This window comes from Triplophysa dalaica, chromosome 11, assembly GCF_015846415.1.
Source record: "Triplophysa dalaica isolate WHDGS20190420 chromosome 11, ASM1584641v1, whole genome shotgun sequence".
NCBI lineage: Eukaryota > Metazoa > Chordata > Actinopteri > Cypriniformes > Nemacheilidae > Triplophysa > Triplophysa dalaica.
Window position 1 is genome coordinate 7477736 of NC_079552.1, and position 16662 is coordinate 7494397.

General features: G+C 39.0%; 1 protein-coding gene and 1 long non-coding RNA gene across 4 annotated transcripts in view; one reads left to right on the forward strand and one right to left on the reverse strand.

Annotated features, from left to right (window-relative positions):
• Window positions 1–14948, reverse strand: part of sobpa (sine oculis binding protein homolog (Drosophila) a) — a 29320-nt gene extending 14372 nt beyond the window's left edge. For 2 of the 3 annotated variants that reach the window (XM_056761489.1, XM_056761487.1), the window contains exons 1-6: window positions 13833–14948; window positions 8338–8409; window positions 7031–7166; window positions 5674–5871; window positions 3380–3531; window positions 2757–2780 (exon numbers count right to left, since the gene is read on the reverse strand). In XM_056761489.1, the coding sequence (XP_056617467.1) occupies window positions 2757–2780; window positions 3380–3531; window positions 5674–5871; window positions 7031–7166; window positions 8338–8409; window positions 13833–13928 (678 nt within the window). In that variant the 5' untranslated portion in view covers window positions 13929–14948. The remainder of the gene's footprint in view (window positions 1–2756; window positions 2781–3379; window positions 3532–5673; window positions 5872–7030; window positions 7167–8337; window positions 8410–13832) is intronic. The other variant, XM_056761488.1, reaches the window with a different exon arrangement.
• Window positions 13750–15876, forward strand: LOC130432206 (uncharacterized). The gene is made up of 2 exons (XR_008908443.1): window positions 13750–13865; window positions 14982–15876. It is a non-coding gene; the product is annotated as an uncharacterized LOC130432206 (long non-coding RNA).
• Window positions 15877–16662: the final 786 nt, after the last annotated feature.

Genomic DNA, 16662 nt, shown 5'->3' on the forward strand with positions numbered 1-16662 from the left:
TCCTGACATCCCTTTGAATGGTGACATACCAAAATTCTGCAAAATATCAGCACCGCCCAGACACACACACACACACACTCACACTCTCTGTGTCTCAAAATTCTTTCTGTTCCCCCTTTCTCTGAGCTGTCTGCACACCTGAACCTTCCCTTGTACACTGACACACACTAAAATATCAATGAACATCAGTACACACACACACAGCATATGGCCACTCAGTCAACACTCTTCTTTTCTCTCTGGCTCTTGTTGGGAGAGCTGCATATTATAGCGTTTCATACTGTTCTCATGCCATAAAGCACAAACTGTTCTGTAACTTCTGTTAGTCTATTTGTGTCACCTGCCTACCTGCTAAAAAAGGATTCGATTTTCCCACTTGGCCAAGATGGATTAAGACAAGATAGTAGAAATGTGTTTGTCCCTTTTTTATGATTGATTTTGTATTTGCGTTGTCTTTCATAACAGCTGAATATAGATATCCAGAAATGTTCATAGTGACTCAAGTACTTTTGACTCAACATCTTGGAAGGTGTTACAAAAAACAGCTGCACTCATTTCTACACACTGTCATACAACTTATATCATCAATGGAGAGAAGTTGTAAACACCTAATGCAGCTGGTGTGAGGAAGTTTTATAACCCAAATTGTAAAGTGCGGTGTGCATGCATTCACTGAATTCTCAAAAGGTAGCACCTGCAGGTATTTACTGCAGTAACCCCAGACTGCTGCCACGGCAACCAGACATACCACAACCCCCCCTCCCCGTTGTGTCATTTCACACACAAAAACACACAGGTCTGACTTCCTGTGTTTTCATATAATAATCAGGGATGTTTTCTATCCACTAATCCTTACACTGACCTGTCGACAGTGGTAGATAAAAAATTACGATTTGGCTTTATTTTGCTTTTTAACATGTGTAGTCTAACCTGCACACAGAAAAATAGAACATTTTCATAGATTCTTAGTGCAATTGAATTAACCTCCCTCCTCATAAGTTATGAAATTTGAGGTGGAGTCACAGTTATGGAGGAAAGCCAGAGGAATCGTCAAAGGAGCGAAGAAAACAGTGTTATGATTGGTGGGATTAAATGAACATATTCCTGCCAGACTTTCACTTGGCATTCCACAGAAGCGTCTCCTCAGAGAACACATACAGCATCACTGCAGTCCACAAACCGGCCAAAACCACCTCACAGTTTACACTATAATAATCACTGACCACATCTGCATATCAGACATGCCATTCTCCTTTCTCCTATTACTCTTAAGTAAATAAATGATAAAAATATCCTTTTCAAGCTAATGACAAAAACAAACGATGAAAATTAGACAGCAGGCAAGAAGACACAGACCATCCCCTGAGGGCTACGAAAACATGTCCTGTTCACATTCCAACCCAAAATTTAAAAAGTAAAAAAAAATTGCATTAATGAAGACTGTTATTATGACCATTATTACTTTAGAGTACATTTCCCCCCAAATTCTCATTACTGTAATCCATCTGAATGTTTAAAGTAACAATGATTACATTTGAATTAAAGGGTAAAGGGAGGGCTCAATTACATAACTAAACTTATTTTGAATGAAAATGGCTTCATTTGAACAGTTCTAAAAATAGGTTTTATTAGCTTTAAGCAAAGTTTATACCTTTTTCCTATGCCTCGGTTGAAATGTAACCTGGAGGATATAAATAAATGGTTTCTGACAGCTGTCATGATATTCTCTTGTTGTCATGGTGTTTCTATTTTTGTGTGGATGTGTTCATTAACTTCACCCTCCACTTTCAATGGACCGTCTCTCTTTCTGTCTTTCTCTTTTATTTTACATTACGGTAATTAAAGTGTCATTCCCTGAGTGCAACTAACGACAGAATGGGTTTGTAGTGACTCACGGAAGACAGACGTGTCAAATCACAGCATTTCCATTTTGCAGCATTTTTTTTTTTTAAATGCATATACACATAAGCAATGTGAACTAATGCTTTCCTATACATTTCATGCAGCGTAGTCTTATAAACCCAGTTAAAAGGTATTTCATTTTAACAGTTAATGCAAGGATGTATAAGTACTTTAAAAATAGTTAAGTATGCCTGTGTGTGAGTGTTGGATGAGTGCTAAAAATCAGTAATTCAGTATGAACACCACTGGACCTGACATTTGAAATGATTGATATTAAAATCAATATGGTAAACACAATATCTGGTTTTAGTTTAATCACCATTCACACTGCGCTATAATTCACAGAATTTATACAATTGCATGTCTAATTGTATGTTTTGTGTATCTGCAGATTTATGTGTGTGACTGAGAGAGATTATGTGTACTGTATAGCATCGTGTTTGTTGATCTCTTCATGCTGCGTGTTCTGTTCTCAAACACATCACACACTGATTGAGGGGTGGCTGTGAACAAACATGCATGCACGTGAGAGTGTGTACGCATGCATGTGTGAGACTCTTGTGTGTGTGTGTGTGTGTGTATGTGTGTGTTTGCGTGTGTGTGTCGGAGTGGGTGTGTTTGTATAGGATGTATCTATGTATGTTTCATATAAAGGTGTGTGTATGCATGTGTATGTGGGTGTTTGTTTGTGGAAGCATAGTTCTGTATAGGTAAATGTGTGTGCTGTTTGCATGTGTTTTTGTGTTTTTGTGTATGTGAATGTGCCCATGATGATGAGTGCCATCAGTATGTGAGTAAGTTTACTAAAGAGTCTCAAACACAAAAGAGGAGAAATTCAAACACAATATACTTACACTGCAATTCCTCACATATCCAAGCTTAGATAGAAAAGAAAACACACAATCAATAGCTGTCTCACTCTGATGGCATGAGCTCTAAATCTAAACACCTCTCTCTCTCTCATTTTGGACGTCCTCACATGGCTACACAGCAGATGCTGAAGGTTTGGCTGCTTTCAGTTTTGTGAAAATAAACAATAGTATGGGTCCCGTCTTACTTAAAACATGTTTTTGTTCTTGAGCAGCCATCTGTGGGTCTTTAGGAACCAACTGCATTTAAAAGATAAATAAAAGTGACTAACCAAGATTTTGAGAGTGAATTAAAAAAACATCATGTTTCAGCAAATAAAAATAACTGTTATTTTAGACAAGCCAAATAATGTCATCCTAAATAGAGATACCGAAAAAATTTTTTAGCCAGCTGTCCATAATGGGGAGCCCCAGACTAAAAGCCCAAATGACTAAATGGCAACATCACAAATTGCAAAATTAATCAGATGTATGTGTATTTTGTATACATTTCTGGCCAGAGAATTTAGTAACACTAAAAAAGTGAAAGAAGAGGAAAGTGATGTTAGAAAGAGGGAGCCTAGTTGGCTGAAGGGACAGGAAGAGGCGGAGATCGAGCGGCTCTTTACCTTGTTGCGTTTGAAGTAGGCACGTCGACAGGCAGCGAAGCATTTCTCACTACAGAAACTCTTCAGCTCAGAGCCCATACTGAGAGAATATCGCTTAACTCCCACCTTCTGACACCACGCACACATTATCTGAACATTAGAGGTGTCCTCCTCTGAGACAGAGAAAAAGAGACAGAAAGAAGAGATATCAAGTTGTAATTTTAATTTGTTTATCTTTTCAGTCCAACGTAAACACACAAAAAAACAAGTGCACTGAAAAGAGAAAAGTTATATGAATATAAATTCTCAAAGATTGTGACATCATAAATCAGATCCACTGTAACGACTGGTTGGAATATTGCACGGTATATTTAAGACAGAATATTTGAAAGACAGTATATAAAATACACAAACATACACAGAGTCTGTTTCAAGACCACCTTTCCAAGAAAGGGTTCAAAGAAACCTGTCATGATAAATCGCTCAACACACGTCAAGATGTTTCTTGGTGCGTGTGCATCAATCAGTCTGCCTGCAGTATATCTCAGCACACGCCACAAGATATTACTATCTTTCCCATCATGCTCTACTAACAACCAGTGGCTTGCGGGCACAAGTGTTCGGTTTTGTGCACATGTGTGCGTGTTAGGGAATGGGGGTGGGGTGTGCTTCTAGAGCCACATGGATGTATGCACAAAGCCAATTAATTCAAATATGAGTGACATTGCCACACTGTTTACTTTTGGTTCGTTTTTTGAGCTGTAATCTTCTAAGATCTTTAAGCATGACATTGAAGCTCAGTCTGAGCGTGTGATATCTGTTTTAATGTGTCTGCTCGTGTTAAATGATTTCTCCACGGAGATCTTTGACACTCTCACCCTTCAGCAGCTCCTTAATGATCGGACCAATGTGAAAATGTGGGGAGAAAAGGTCCGATTAGATTTAATCTGTCCTCTCAACCGTCTCTCTCTCTTGACTATCTTTTGTAATGAGTAAAGCGAATTATGTTGTGAAAGACTGATTGTTATGTTAAATATTTCTATAGGCTGAACTCTGAACTTATGTCTTTCATTATTCTAAGCGAGTTCATACCAATTGAATCAGGAAACAAATTAAAAGGAATGGAAACAGTGAATCAATTTAGCAAGGGAGGTTTTTCAAATCATTTGACGTCGGTGATGTCAAAGATTTAATTAATCCAGCCATCAAGTACAACTTCTTCAAAACTCAGAAACTTGAAATAAACCGAACAAGCATTATGCAATCTGGCATTAGGATATTTATTGATAGGTGGTATGTAGAAACACATTTGAACAAAATCTTGTTTTCCTTTTTGAACGGAAAGTGAAAAGATACTGAGATTTTGCAAACTGCATCCAGAAAATGAGAAGGTCAAAGCGGTCTGAGATCACCTAACCGACCTCAGCCAGAAAAAAGCAACAGACATACTCTGTTCCTCTACAACCCTCAAAACTACAAACTTTCTAATAGAAATGCACCATGGCAATCCTGTTTTTTTTCCTGAGCTCAGCTTCTCAAAGCCTCACTGAGTTGCATCTTTAAGAAGAGAGAGATGCGTCTGTGTGTGTGTGTGTTTGTTGGACATCCGGTGGTGGAGCACCACATACCTCCACGTCAAAAGCCCTCTGTCACTATGTGCATTTTCATGAATTATTTAATAGCGCCATAGGCAAGGGGCGGGGATGAGGTTGGGGGGCGGTTGGCTTCTGTTGCCGTGGTGGTTAGCAAGTCTACACCATCTGTTTCTCACCACATCACACATTCACACACAAATACATCCACACACACTTTGCACACTGGTTTGGGGATGTGCCACACTATGGTGCCACCCTATTAGACATTAGGGTTTTAGCCTGCTGTGTTATGGACAGGACTGTTACTTTGACTTTGTCTAAACAAAAGCAGAACTGATCACCACATTCTACATGTATTTACATTTATAATCAAGGACCTTTTTATGTCCACTTTTTGTTGCTTTCTTTCTCATGTAAAGCTGCTTTGAAACAATGCAACTTTGTAAAAAGCGCTATATAAATAAACTTGACTTGAGCAGAACGTAAAAAAAAAAACTTAAACAAACATTTATTTAGTGCAAGCCATCAACATCTATAAAGGAACGTTTATTTAGGTTACTTGGGCATATTTGAACATTTGTTTAAAATAAGAAAACATTATCAAATTAAAATGATCAAAAAGCTAAATGGATCAAATTTATTGTCTCTTGTTGTTTTAAAATGTGCTCTTGGTGTTTGGCTTTCAAGGAAACGTATTAAAAGACGCCTCTTTTCTCTTACCTGCTGGTGCTTTGATCAGAGGGGGCGGGATTAAGGGCACTATGATTGGCAGGCCTCCATGCTCCTTGGAGGAGGAAGGGTTTGCAGGTGCCTCAGCCGACACTCCATTACGTGATGTCGGAGTGGAGCCAGAGCTGTTGGCGTGTGGAGGAGAACCAGTGCTGTTCTCCACTGCGAATGCTTTTGGCAAAGAGTTCTCTAGAGAGGAGAAAGTGGAAAAGAAACATAATCACAGATTTGTAACGTCTCACACATTGGTTAAACAGTGCAAAATACATGAGGTTAGTGGGATCTGCAGCATATTTGAAATAAACTCATAGAAAATGTCACTGTCATTTATGTCCGCTCGCTAGTGTTTTAACAGTGAATTTCACCTGCAGCCACAACAAAATTCAACAAGAACACCCAAAACAGATGACTGGTAGATGTTAGAAAAGCCCATTTGTAAGTCTAACAGCATGTTCATTTGGAGAGGATCACGGCTAAACGAGTTAATTAAGTCTGATTGTCCTTTGCCTAATCTCTCCACTTCCAGCGACATCAGCTCACAATGGCCAAATATCGTAATCTGGAGCCATGGATTTGTCTGACGGCAGAAAGTAATTACTGCCGGCGTCACATGGCAAGGCGTGGTAGGTTAGAGAAATGTGGCTGATTGCGGGCTAGACGGGAACTTTGTAATGCTTAAATCACAAATTTCTTTAAAGGGGTGTATGGACTTAGCAAGGAATTAGATAGCTTATTGTGTTGGCATCTCTTTCTGTCCCCACAGGGCCGCAGGAAAAAGTGTCTGACAGTTTAAGACTCTTTAATGCTTTGGCACGAAGGGCAGCCAAGAGACAGCATGGGGTGCGCAGAGATAAAAGCAACTGGTTTATCATAATGTTCTTGGGGGAACGATGGAGAGAAAGTTTTTAACTGTGCTTTTGCCTGTTACAACATTTAAAACTTTGTGCGTAACGTGTGATTACAGTCCTTGTTTTGAATCCTCATCTGGATTTTGGGTGATGAATTCTCTTAAGGATCATTCTGGTGACAATCTGGTTTCCAAAATTAACCTAAAAGAGCTTATGGAGAATTGAGGTTTGGTAAAAAGCAAAAAAAACTTGTTTCTAATGCACAGAGGGTTTAGAAAGTACACTTAGATTCTAAAACTTTTCCCCAAAATAAAAAAATCTGGCTCTGTTTAATCACCGTCAAGTCTAATTCTATTAAACCTTCTTCCCATTTTAGTGAATGGTGACAATGGCTGTCATGGTCACTGTTTAATTTCATTGTATGGAAAACGCAGCCTGATTCTGTTTTTTTATGTGTGAGTGATTGATGGTATGTTAATAAAGTTCTGAATTGTGCTCACCTTTCAGGACAGAGATGTGCTGCCGCATTTCTCCATCAGGGTAGTTACGGATGTCAATGTCGTCTGAGTCTCGTAACTCCACTTTGTCATATCCGTACCATCCAAGCAACTCATTCATGGTGTTTTCTGCAAAACTCTGTGGGAGAGAAGATAATGTAAAATGCAGTGAACAGTTTTATTATTTGTCGTGTCAACACTGCTGTACTTTGTACTATCAGCTGTATCTGAAATCTATTTTGTTATGAAGGTCAGACTTAAAGAATCATTAAAAATTAATCATAAAAGAAAAACAAACATATAAGAAATCTGTGAAAGGATCATTGTTGATCCCTGTTGCAGTTTGTTTAAAAGGCATATTGAACTGAGATGGTCAATAAGAAACCTCTGAGTGGCAGATTTTGCAATGTGGATAAACAGAAATCTCCACAGGGAATACTGTAAACCAAGGCCAAAGGCAGTTTCGTCCAAGAAATCCACTAGCTCATGGACAAACAAATTTTGACTGAAAATAGCTGCAAGAGTTTAAGCCGTGTATCCCTTTTCAGGATGAATTCTGGAGCAAGATTGAGCACAACATCAAACACACCGTAAAATGTATTTCCAGAGAGCAAAAGAGTGTAAAGTACTATAAACAAATCAAAACTGAACAGAGCATTGAAACCTGCGTAGTTCTGCTGATTATATATTTTTTTATGTGTTTAGGTTTAGATTCTCATTGAAACAATAAGACAGCCAGAAGCATAAAGCTTGCAACTGTTTTAAAAACAGATATATTATTCATATAAAATAATATAAAAACATGCTTTTATTCTATGCAGACTAAAAACTATACAATTTTATTAAATAAAATTTAATGATATCACAATAGCCTTCAAAATGCTGCCCCTTTCCTAACAGCCTGACTACAAATGTTTTTTTCTAAATTACATATTCTTTTATTTTATTTATCTTCTATTACTTTCTACTATATCTTTATTTATGAATTGTTCTATAGAGTTATTTCCACAATTTAAATAATATATAATCATTACTAATATTACTGTGAATTATATTTTTATTATTAAGAAATATTTTATTATTCAGAAATTAAATTTTAATACCTCATATTTATTTTAAAAATGAATTCATGTAATGCATCTCTGCCTTTGTTCTAGACTGTATTTTATATAATATCTTTCTATAGATTTTGTAATTCTGAATATACACATGCTGTGATAAAATTATTTTTGTGTGTTCAGATATGTACAGTATGTGTTTATGTGTATCCAGTAATTTTCATATAAATATTGTTTATTTCTGGCTCTCACCATCAAGTAGGGCGAGTTGCCATGGAGATTGCCTGCCTGCCCCACCCCTGGGAGGGGCCGATTGGACGGAACCTGATGAGACATGAGTCAACAACTGTCAATCAAACATAGAAACTTTCAATGAATTGCATACCTGTCAAACAGCAAAGTATTGTTTTGTGTTGTGTCAAGTATATGCTTAGTTGTGACGGGTGTCCCTTAATATTTACTGCAGTGAACTGCAACATACAATTTTCAACAACCTTTCTCTGCAGCATATTAAGCACTAAACTATAAAAAATCCATATACATACAATCTTAGCTACAATGGAGTTTAACAAAACATAACAAAACATTTAACTATGAAAACAAAATCAATGTTTTAAAAAGCTTGCATTGTTTTATGTTTACAGCAGGCTTTAAACTGAAGAACACTTTGTTTCCCTTGCTTCCCCACTCTGCGAGTTTCCCTGCACTTCCACCACATGCCCACTAGGTGTCTGTCCTGTCTCTTATGTGTAAGGTGAGGAGTGTTTTAGGATCGAGTTCACAAGGTCAGTCAGTAATCACACCCTGTCCACAGGAAACCCTATTGAACTGTATCACTGCACCACAGATCAATCAAGAATTACATGAGCTCTGTTCTAAATTGGTTTTCTATAAAGTCCAGACTTTATAGTTCAGAGTTTTAAAACACTGACCGGAGTTTAGAGGTGCCCAGCTTCCTCAAGCTGACTTGACCTACTCATCACAGATCAAAGGTGAGGTCATTACATGTTGATATGTGTATAGACGGTTTCAAAGCAACAACATAAACAAACGTGGCTGCTGATGCACGTTCTTGTGCCCCAAAACGTAACTTCTGTATTCCCGAACAGTACAATCTACTCATTAAAAATGAGCGAACTGTACTCAAAACTGTGAAAAGGTTAATTTATGTTAAATCTTTTAAGTCTGTTTAACGATTGTGATATTTTGAGTTTCAGGGACACGAAAATAAGAAGTCACTTAACTCAAAAATTTTAATTGAATCTTCCAATGTCTTCAGAACGATTCCCAGCATGCTTTGTGTTGACTGTGGACTGGATAATAGAAGTAAATCTCGAAATAAAGTGACATTTTTGTATTTATATCAAGATTACAACAAGAGGAGCCTTATAAATGTTTAGTATTCTGTTATTTAAAGAGTTTTGTAAAGTAGTGATTTCAAGAGGTTACCATTGTGCAGACGAGTAAAGCATTTTCTTATTAGGAAACAGACTGATATTTATAGTTTGATTATTACAGATTAACTGTTTGATCTGAAGGCATGACCCCAGACCTCCTTGTTAAAAATGCCCGTTTTATAAAACATGTACTTGCGCGGTATACCGAAGAAAGCCAAGACCATTTATGTATCCTCAATTGCTTTGTGTCTTTTTACAATCTTGCCAATCATCTTGAGTTCTGTTAAATGCTCAGGGTTTTGCACACCAATCTGCTCTAAATGTTGCTCCGTACACTTTTTTTCAGAATTGCAACCTGAAATTCCCTGCACTCCTCCCCTCTGAAGGCTGCCCAGTAATTACACCAGCATGATAAAACCCAAAAATCACTATAAAAAAACAACAAAAATGTGAGAGATACTGTATTTCTGTCCCGGTAGAGACTAAATCAAATAGGAAACGATTTGAGAGAATGCTTTTTCACAGCAGACTGAAATATCAGCAAGAAAAGTTAGGAGATATGAAGCAGCAAATCTCATTCCCTCTCTGCCTCCTCTCTGTTCGTCGTGATTGTGACGGCAGGGGGAATCGGACACCCTGCGTGCAGTAACAAGAGTAGGTCACTATACACCAATGATAAAATTCCCCCCTCCCTTCAACAACTTTCCTTCTGACCAACCTCTCTTTCCCAACCCACACTTTTCCGTTCCCTTCTTTCTCTTTTAACTCGTCCCTCTCTCATGCTAAATATCACTTGCTTTTTCTCTTCCATACTCTTTCTCTCTCTCTCCCACTGCTACGCTCTGCTTTCATTTCCATCTACCTTCCTTGATATCCGATCCTGCCTGTATTCTCAGTTTACAGTTTTTACAGCTTAGGCTGCCTATTGCTGTATACATTCCATTCTCCTCACTCTCTCTCCTCTCTCCGTCTGGGCAATCACAAGCACAGGCTTATTTTACCATGCACATGAAAGCGGACATAGATGAAGGCAACACTGTCAGACATCTCTCTCTCCATTTCAGTCTCTCTCTTTAAGGCATAATATAACCTTGTTCTGTCTTTTTTCCATTTTTCTTGTAAGAGAAACAAAGAATTGTTTTAAATGCATCAAAGCCAGGGACTCCTCAGACACAGTGTGTGTGTGTTGGTGGAAACCTGATACCTGAGAGGGAGAAATTCATAATGCTCAGGTCTCATGTTTCTACTGAGGCAATAAGAGAAAACTGCACACCAAACACAGAACACAGATTATATTTGCACACACTTTATGTGTTACAGTACGTTTTCAGGTTACACCGTGAAACACAATGTTTGCGCTGAGCGTGTCGGAGATATTTACATAGGTACCAGCCGTCAGACAGGAAGACAGTCTCTCAACACTTTTACTCCACCTTTGAAGAAAAAAATCACCTGAACTGCTGGTGACTTGATCTTTAATGATGAAAGACAGAATGAACTGAGAGAAAGGATGGCAAGAAAGTTAACTGAAAATAACAATTGAGGTGGAAGTATTCAATCTTTCACTCTGTTATAGCGACACCTGTTCACATATGTATCTCAGACCCCTCAAACAGACCCTAGCTCTAAACCCTCCTCTTGTTACTCTACACCACGTATCAAATTTAGCTTTGATTCCACAGAACCTGATCTGTGTCTGTTGACGCAAATGTTTGGGGAAAAGTTTTGTTTTGTCTCCATGGCTTTGCCGTTTCCTGTTTTTCATGTTACATGGTTGTGATACACACACATTGTGTGCATGTTCACACATCTGCGATGTTTGCAAGCAAATGAGACCACCGTCCTCACATGTGCCGGTGTGCGTGGGGTCCATCTAGGGGACCTCTAGAGGTTTTAGGAGGATAACTTCATCTGGGGTTCTTGTGTGTATAAGGATATGAGAATGTATTCGGCATATAGGGAGCAAATGTAGTCATTTAAGCATAAAACGTTTAAAAGTGATAAAATTGTGATGTATTGTTATGGCTCTTCATGTATGTTTTATGGTATCTGAAAAAGGTACCCGTACTGTCCAGTACATCTATATTTGTGTACTTGCTGTCCAGCATGTGTGGAAACAGGCACTCTTATTAACTAAATTGTCGTTTAGGAATAAAGATTAAAACATTTAAACATGCTCTAACATTACATTACAAGCATTATTGTCATATTGATCATATCCATGCATTTCATAATAAAATAAATCTTAATTTATCTAAATATAAGAGGATGACGCGAAATATATCCATCTGATAGTGTGTGTTATAACAAAAAGACTTTTGTTTTAAATGGAAATGTGAGTTGGTTTGTCTAAATAAAACTATTATAATTTACAAAATGTATATAATTTGTCTGTTGTTGACCTAAAATAAGGTCATGCACAGATCAAAAAGAAACATTTATTTGTGCATTAACTCAATTGTTTTAAACAACTGCTTTTGACCCCAGAATCTCAATTGCGTTTGACCTTAAATAGTTTGGTTGGTTTAAATGTGGTTAATGTTCCTCTCTCTGTCAGAATCATGACAGAGATCAGCTTCATCCACATCTCTGTGGTAAAATGACAAATACATGGATGAAATGACAGACTTGTGCCCAACTTGTACAACAAACACCCCTGCAATTCACCACAAAGCTTTGTATATGGTGTAAAATATGAAAATAAAGGTGCACACAATTCCTTGGAAAGGAGATGACTAAACCCTATAACAACTGTGCTATAACACTTTGAATCATGAGCACACATTGTCCAGAATATCTCCTCTTTTTAACAATGACATAAGAATTGCATTAGGAAAATATAATTGCATTACTTAAAAATCAATAAATTCCCTGATGAGCAACATCTAAACAAGGCAATACCCATAAATAAAACTTGTCCAATCCCATGCTTGTCAACAAAAAATATACCCATATTAAAGGAAACGGTAAGTAATTTAAGCAACGCACAGGCAGATGTTTTTTTGTTGTTCAAACAAGCACGGGACACACAAAAAATCTGTATAATAATCTGAGCAAACCTCTCCATCAGGACAGTCAAAACTCCCAAAGCATATACCTGACATAAATAAATTATTTCCAGAATAAATCCGTTTCTGCAAGGGCAGCATTGCAATTCTTCGTGCCTGCGTGCATGCGCGCGTGTTAGTTACGTCAAACAGTAAGATAGGTAGTGTTTAAGGAGACCTGCGAGACGAACGCATGGATCTCCGCTACAGGTCGATCAATATCTGTCAATTTTAGAGCCCCGGTGGACCAGCCTCGCGCAGGTCCCGTCAAATCATCACTGACAAGAAAGAACTCGAACAGTTCTCAAACAATTCACAAAACCCCCAAACACAGAGACCGACACACATGATGAATCGAATAATACTGAAATTCGTTACCGTGTGCTATGAGCATGAATGTAGTTCGTAAAGAGCACAGTAAATAGGCTGAATAGCTTTAGGAATATATTCCGGCGTTTCCAAAACATTACCCTGCATGCATACCAGCTGATGCAAACGCTTCAGACAATAAGCACCAGAAATCCAGAAGACAAAGCGCCTGTGTGCGCCTTCAAAAAAAACATACTGTTTTCGAGTCCCTCAATAAAAAAACGGAAAAATATCTTTAATAAACGGGTATGTGAGTGCATGTGGCAAATATGCGTAAAATGCGTTTCAAACGTGCATCTGTGATAAGGAAAACACGCTCAGTCAATGCTGCACATCTGGAGAATGGCCAGCGCTTGCCATCGGAACAGCTGGACAGCTGCACCCATCTAACCTGCTTTATTCGCAATCCTTCCACCATTCTGATGTTTCTGTGATTCTGTTGCGTGGCCCCCTTGTTTAGCAAGGTGATAGTAACGGAGGTTGTAGTAGTAGTAACGGCAGCTGTTTGACGCGATGACTGACGCACTGGATTTTCCATCAACTACCGTGGAAGGAGAGGATTACACACCAAACTATAATATGAACAAGTTATGTTCATACAGTACTGGAGTTTTTTTGAAAGAATTTGATGTAAATAATATATATTTATAGCATAGACTGAAAAGAAATATGTCACAATGTACACATTTATAAAGCGCTGGAAATGGAGACGTAAGAGTGACCCGTGAATTAAAATGGGTGGAAAATAACCCCGACCTGTTCTGCGTCCAAAAAAATCAAAGTTAGCTAATTAACCCCAAACACACAGCGCGTGAATGAATCGCTTCTCTATATCCAGTCCGAGGGCGGAGCGGCGGTGCGCTCAACGCATCCAAAAACGACAAGCCTTTATGGGCGCTCGAGTCCCGCGCCAGAGAGAGAGCGCACAACCTACCTTCATCTCTGCGTTAATTTCCCTCTTCACGGGGTGAGCTGGTTTTCTGCTCCTCTTGTTTTCCGGGGGTCTTCCCTCTTTCTCCATCTCAGCCATGTTTTCTTTAAATCTCTTGTCAATATTTGGGGGTAAAACCCGGGCGCGCACGGCACTGAGTGAGGCGGGGCCGTTTTAGAGTTGCAGAGTGGCAGCGAATGGCAGGCGCGTCAGAAGCCCCAGTGAAGTTGATGCTGCTGCTGCTGCTGGTCCTGCTGCTGTTGCGGGCTCACAGTGCCCGGTCGAGTCAGCCATCTTCTGCCTGCTATTTCTCAGCGGTCTGAGCGTGAGCTGGAGCGAGCCCTCTCGGAAAGCCAACCGAGAGGTTGAGAAAAAAGAGCGAGCCAGACAGGGGGAGGGGCCTACGCCGTAACTCTATACTGCAACGTTGATCCCGTGAAGGCTATTTCCTCCCCAATTTTCCACAGATCGGTTTTCACCCAGGACTCCACGCGTGGCGGAGGTTGTTGTAAGATTGGAGTGAATAGGTGCCGTTGTCTGGTGTGTTATCGTTCGCCCCCTGCGCGTTATCAGTGCTCCGAAGGGTGTGCGTAAAATTGTCTTACAACACTGTTAATGAGAGAAACAGTCAAAGGGTCTTATTCATTTCCTATTAATTAACCACATTTGAAAGCGTTGCGTACTGTTTAAAAATGGGTGGTATTGTCAGTGAAATCTACAGGTAATTAAAACCCACTCTCTAGGTGGAGGTGTGTGTGTGTGTGTGTGTATTTTTTGCGTTGTAAAATCATCTGTCAAATGTGTCATTTAACTTCTCTGAAGCCAGAGATGAGTGGGTCGTTCTGCTCTGTGAAGGCAGAACAAGTACACTGTGCACTGCCAGATGCAATTTCTTGTTAGGTTCCAGGACGCTGTTGTGACAGATACTCTAGCAAGGTGTTAGATCATTTTGGAGTACAGGTTCATCTGCAACAAGCAGTTCACATCATCAATCACATCACACAATCATCGGCCATCAAACAAGGTTTTTTTTAATCTGGAGATGCTTTAATTCAAATTTCATTGCATGGTAGTTCATGCATTTCCTGGGAATCTTGGCATTTACCTTGGCATCGCTTGAATTGCTCTAATGCTCTACTGTTTATTTTACAGGAACATTTGGGTCACGCGAGGGGTCAAACCCAAGATTAATGCAGCTGGAGCTTACAACATGAAGAATTAAGAGACTGCAATGATATAGATCATGTATGGCTTTGGGTCGGCTGGTGTAAATCTTTTCATCATGTATATAATATGAGCAAGCATTTCTCGGAATACGGTCGTCTCTGTATTCATTCTCAGGATGGGCACGGTGGCACGAGACCTTCCCTCTCCTCTGGCTTGGACCATAGGCCGTCGTCCTTGAGAGCATATCGACATCCCTGCCCAGATCACTAGCAGATGCGCGGCTGCCTGAATGAGTGCATTGTTTAGCACACACTACTCTGGCAGCCCTTGCCGAACATTAGCCCACGATAAACAGTTACATTCTAGCTGGGATACAGTTACTCCTCTTGATACCAGAGGAGGTGCTTCAGCCTGTTTCTAACAGGCCAAACTGTGTTTTCTCCAGCGTGGATTGGCTTTCACTCCGATTCGATTCCATAGCTCTTAGCATTGTGTATCAAGTGCAAAGGAATATGGTTTGTAAACACAAGAAAGGCCCTAATATGTAATGACAAATAAGATTAGAGGATGGAATTTACGTCTCTTGGGAAACGCCTGGTGGAAAAAGTGTGGTCATGAGACAACATCAGCTTTTTCAGTTCTCATTGTAATCCCTGCTTGTTTATATTGTGTGTGTATTGTGTCTGTGCACGTCCGCTTACGAGCGTACGTTGTGTGTGTGCATGAGTGTGCGTGTGCTTGTGTGTCTCCATTTCAAAAAGATACTTATGGGATTTCTATGAGAGGGAAGTATTACAAAAGGAATTAAAAGTAGATGTAAAACAGCTGTATGCAGGATCCGTCACTGGTTTGTGAAAAATAAACATTCATTTTATAATCACAGGGACAGATGAGGCTTTGAAAAATGGAATATGCTCTCTAAGATGCCCGTGTGCAGCATCATCTCTTTCTCAAATGTACCGTAGTCTGTTTGCAATGGCTTCCTTAATTTAAAAACAGGAACTCACCTCATCAGATCTTTAGATCGGACTCACCGCCCGCAGGGTCTATGCAAAGTAAAGCTTTTCATTTAAACACAAAGATGAGGGTCAACCTTGTTCCAAACCAATCTCCTCAAAAATTCAAAAACAGCTAAGAAAAACCTTTAAGTGGATTGCTGAAGATTGCTTTCAGTTGATGGTAAAGAGAAGGTTTTCATTTCACCTTGAATACGTTTTAGGCTTTTTGAAATTAAGAAAACCACACTTTAACACAGGCTACAGGAGCTCAGGGTTTTCATGAGAGAAATATTGTTGTCATGCTTAAACCTTGAGATTTGAGTATACCACAAGAAATAAACCTTGCTGTACACTTTTATAAAAAGGGCGTCAAAAGGTTCCATAGAAGAACCTTTTGGTTTTATAAAGAACCTTTAACATCGGAAGTTTGTTTCCCAAAAAGTTATTTGTGGCAAAAGGGTTCTTCAGATAATAAAAAGTAAGAAAGATATGGTTCTTTTTGGTTCTTTGTGGAACCAAAAATGGTTCTTCTCTGGCATCGATGTGAAGAACCTTTTAAGCACCTTTATTTTCTATTTTAAGAGTGTATTGGTAATGCTAAAGATGTTTATATAAGACTGAAAAGACTTCCAAATGTTTGTAGTGTTTAAATGTATTTGGTTCAGATT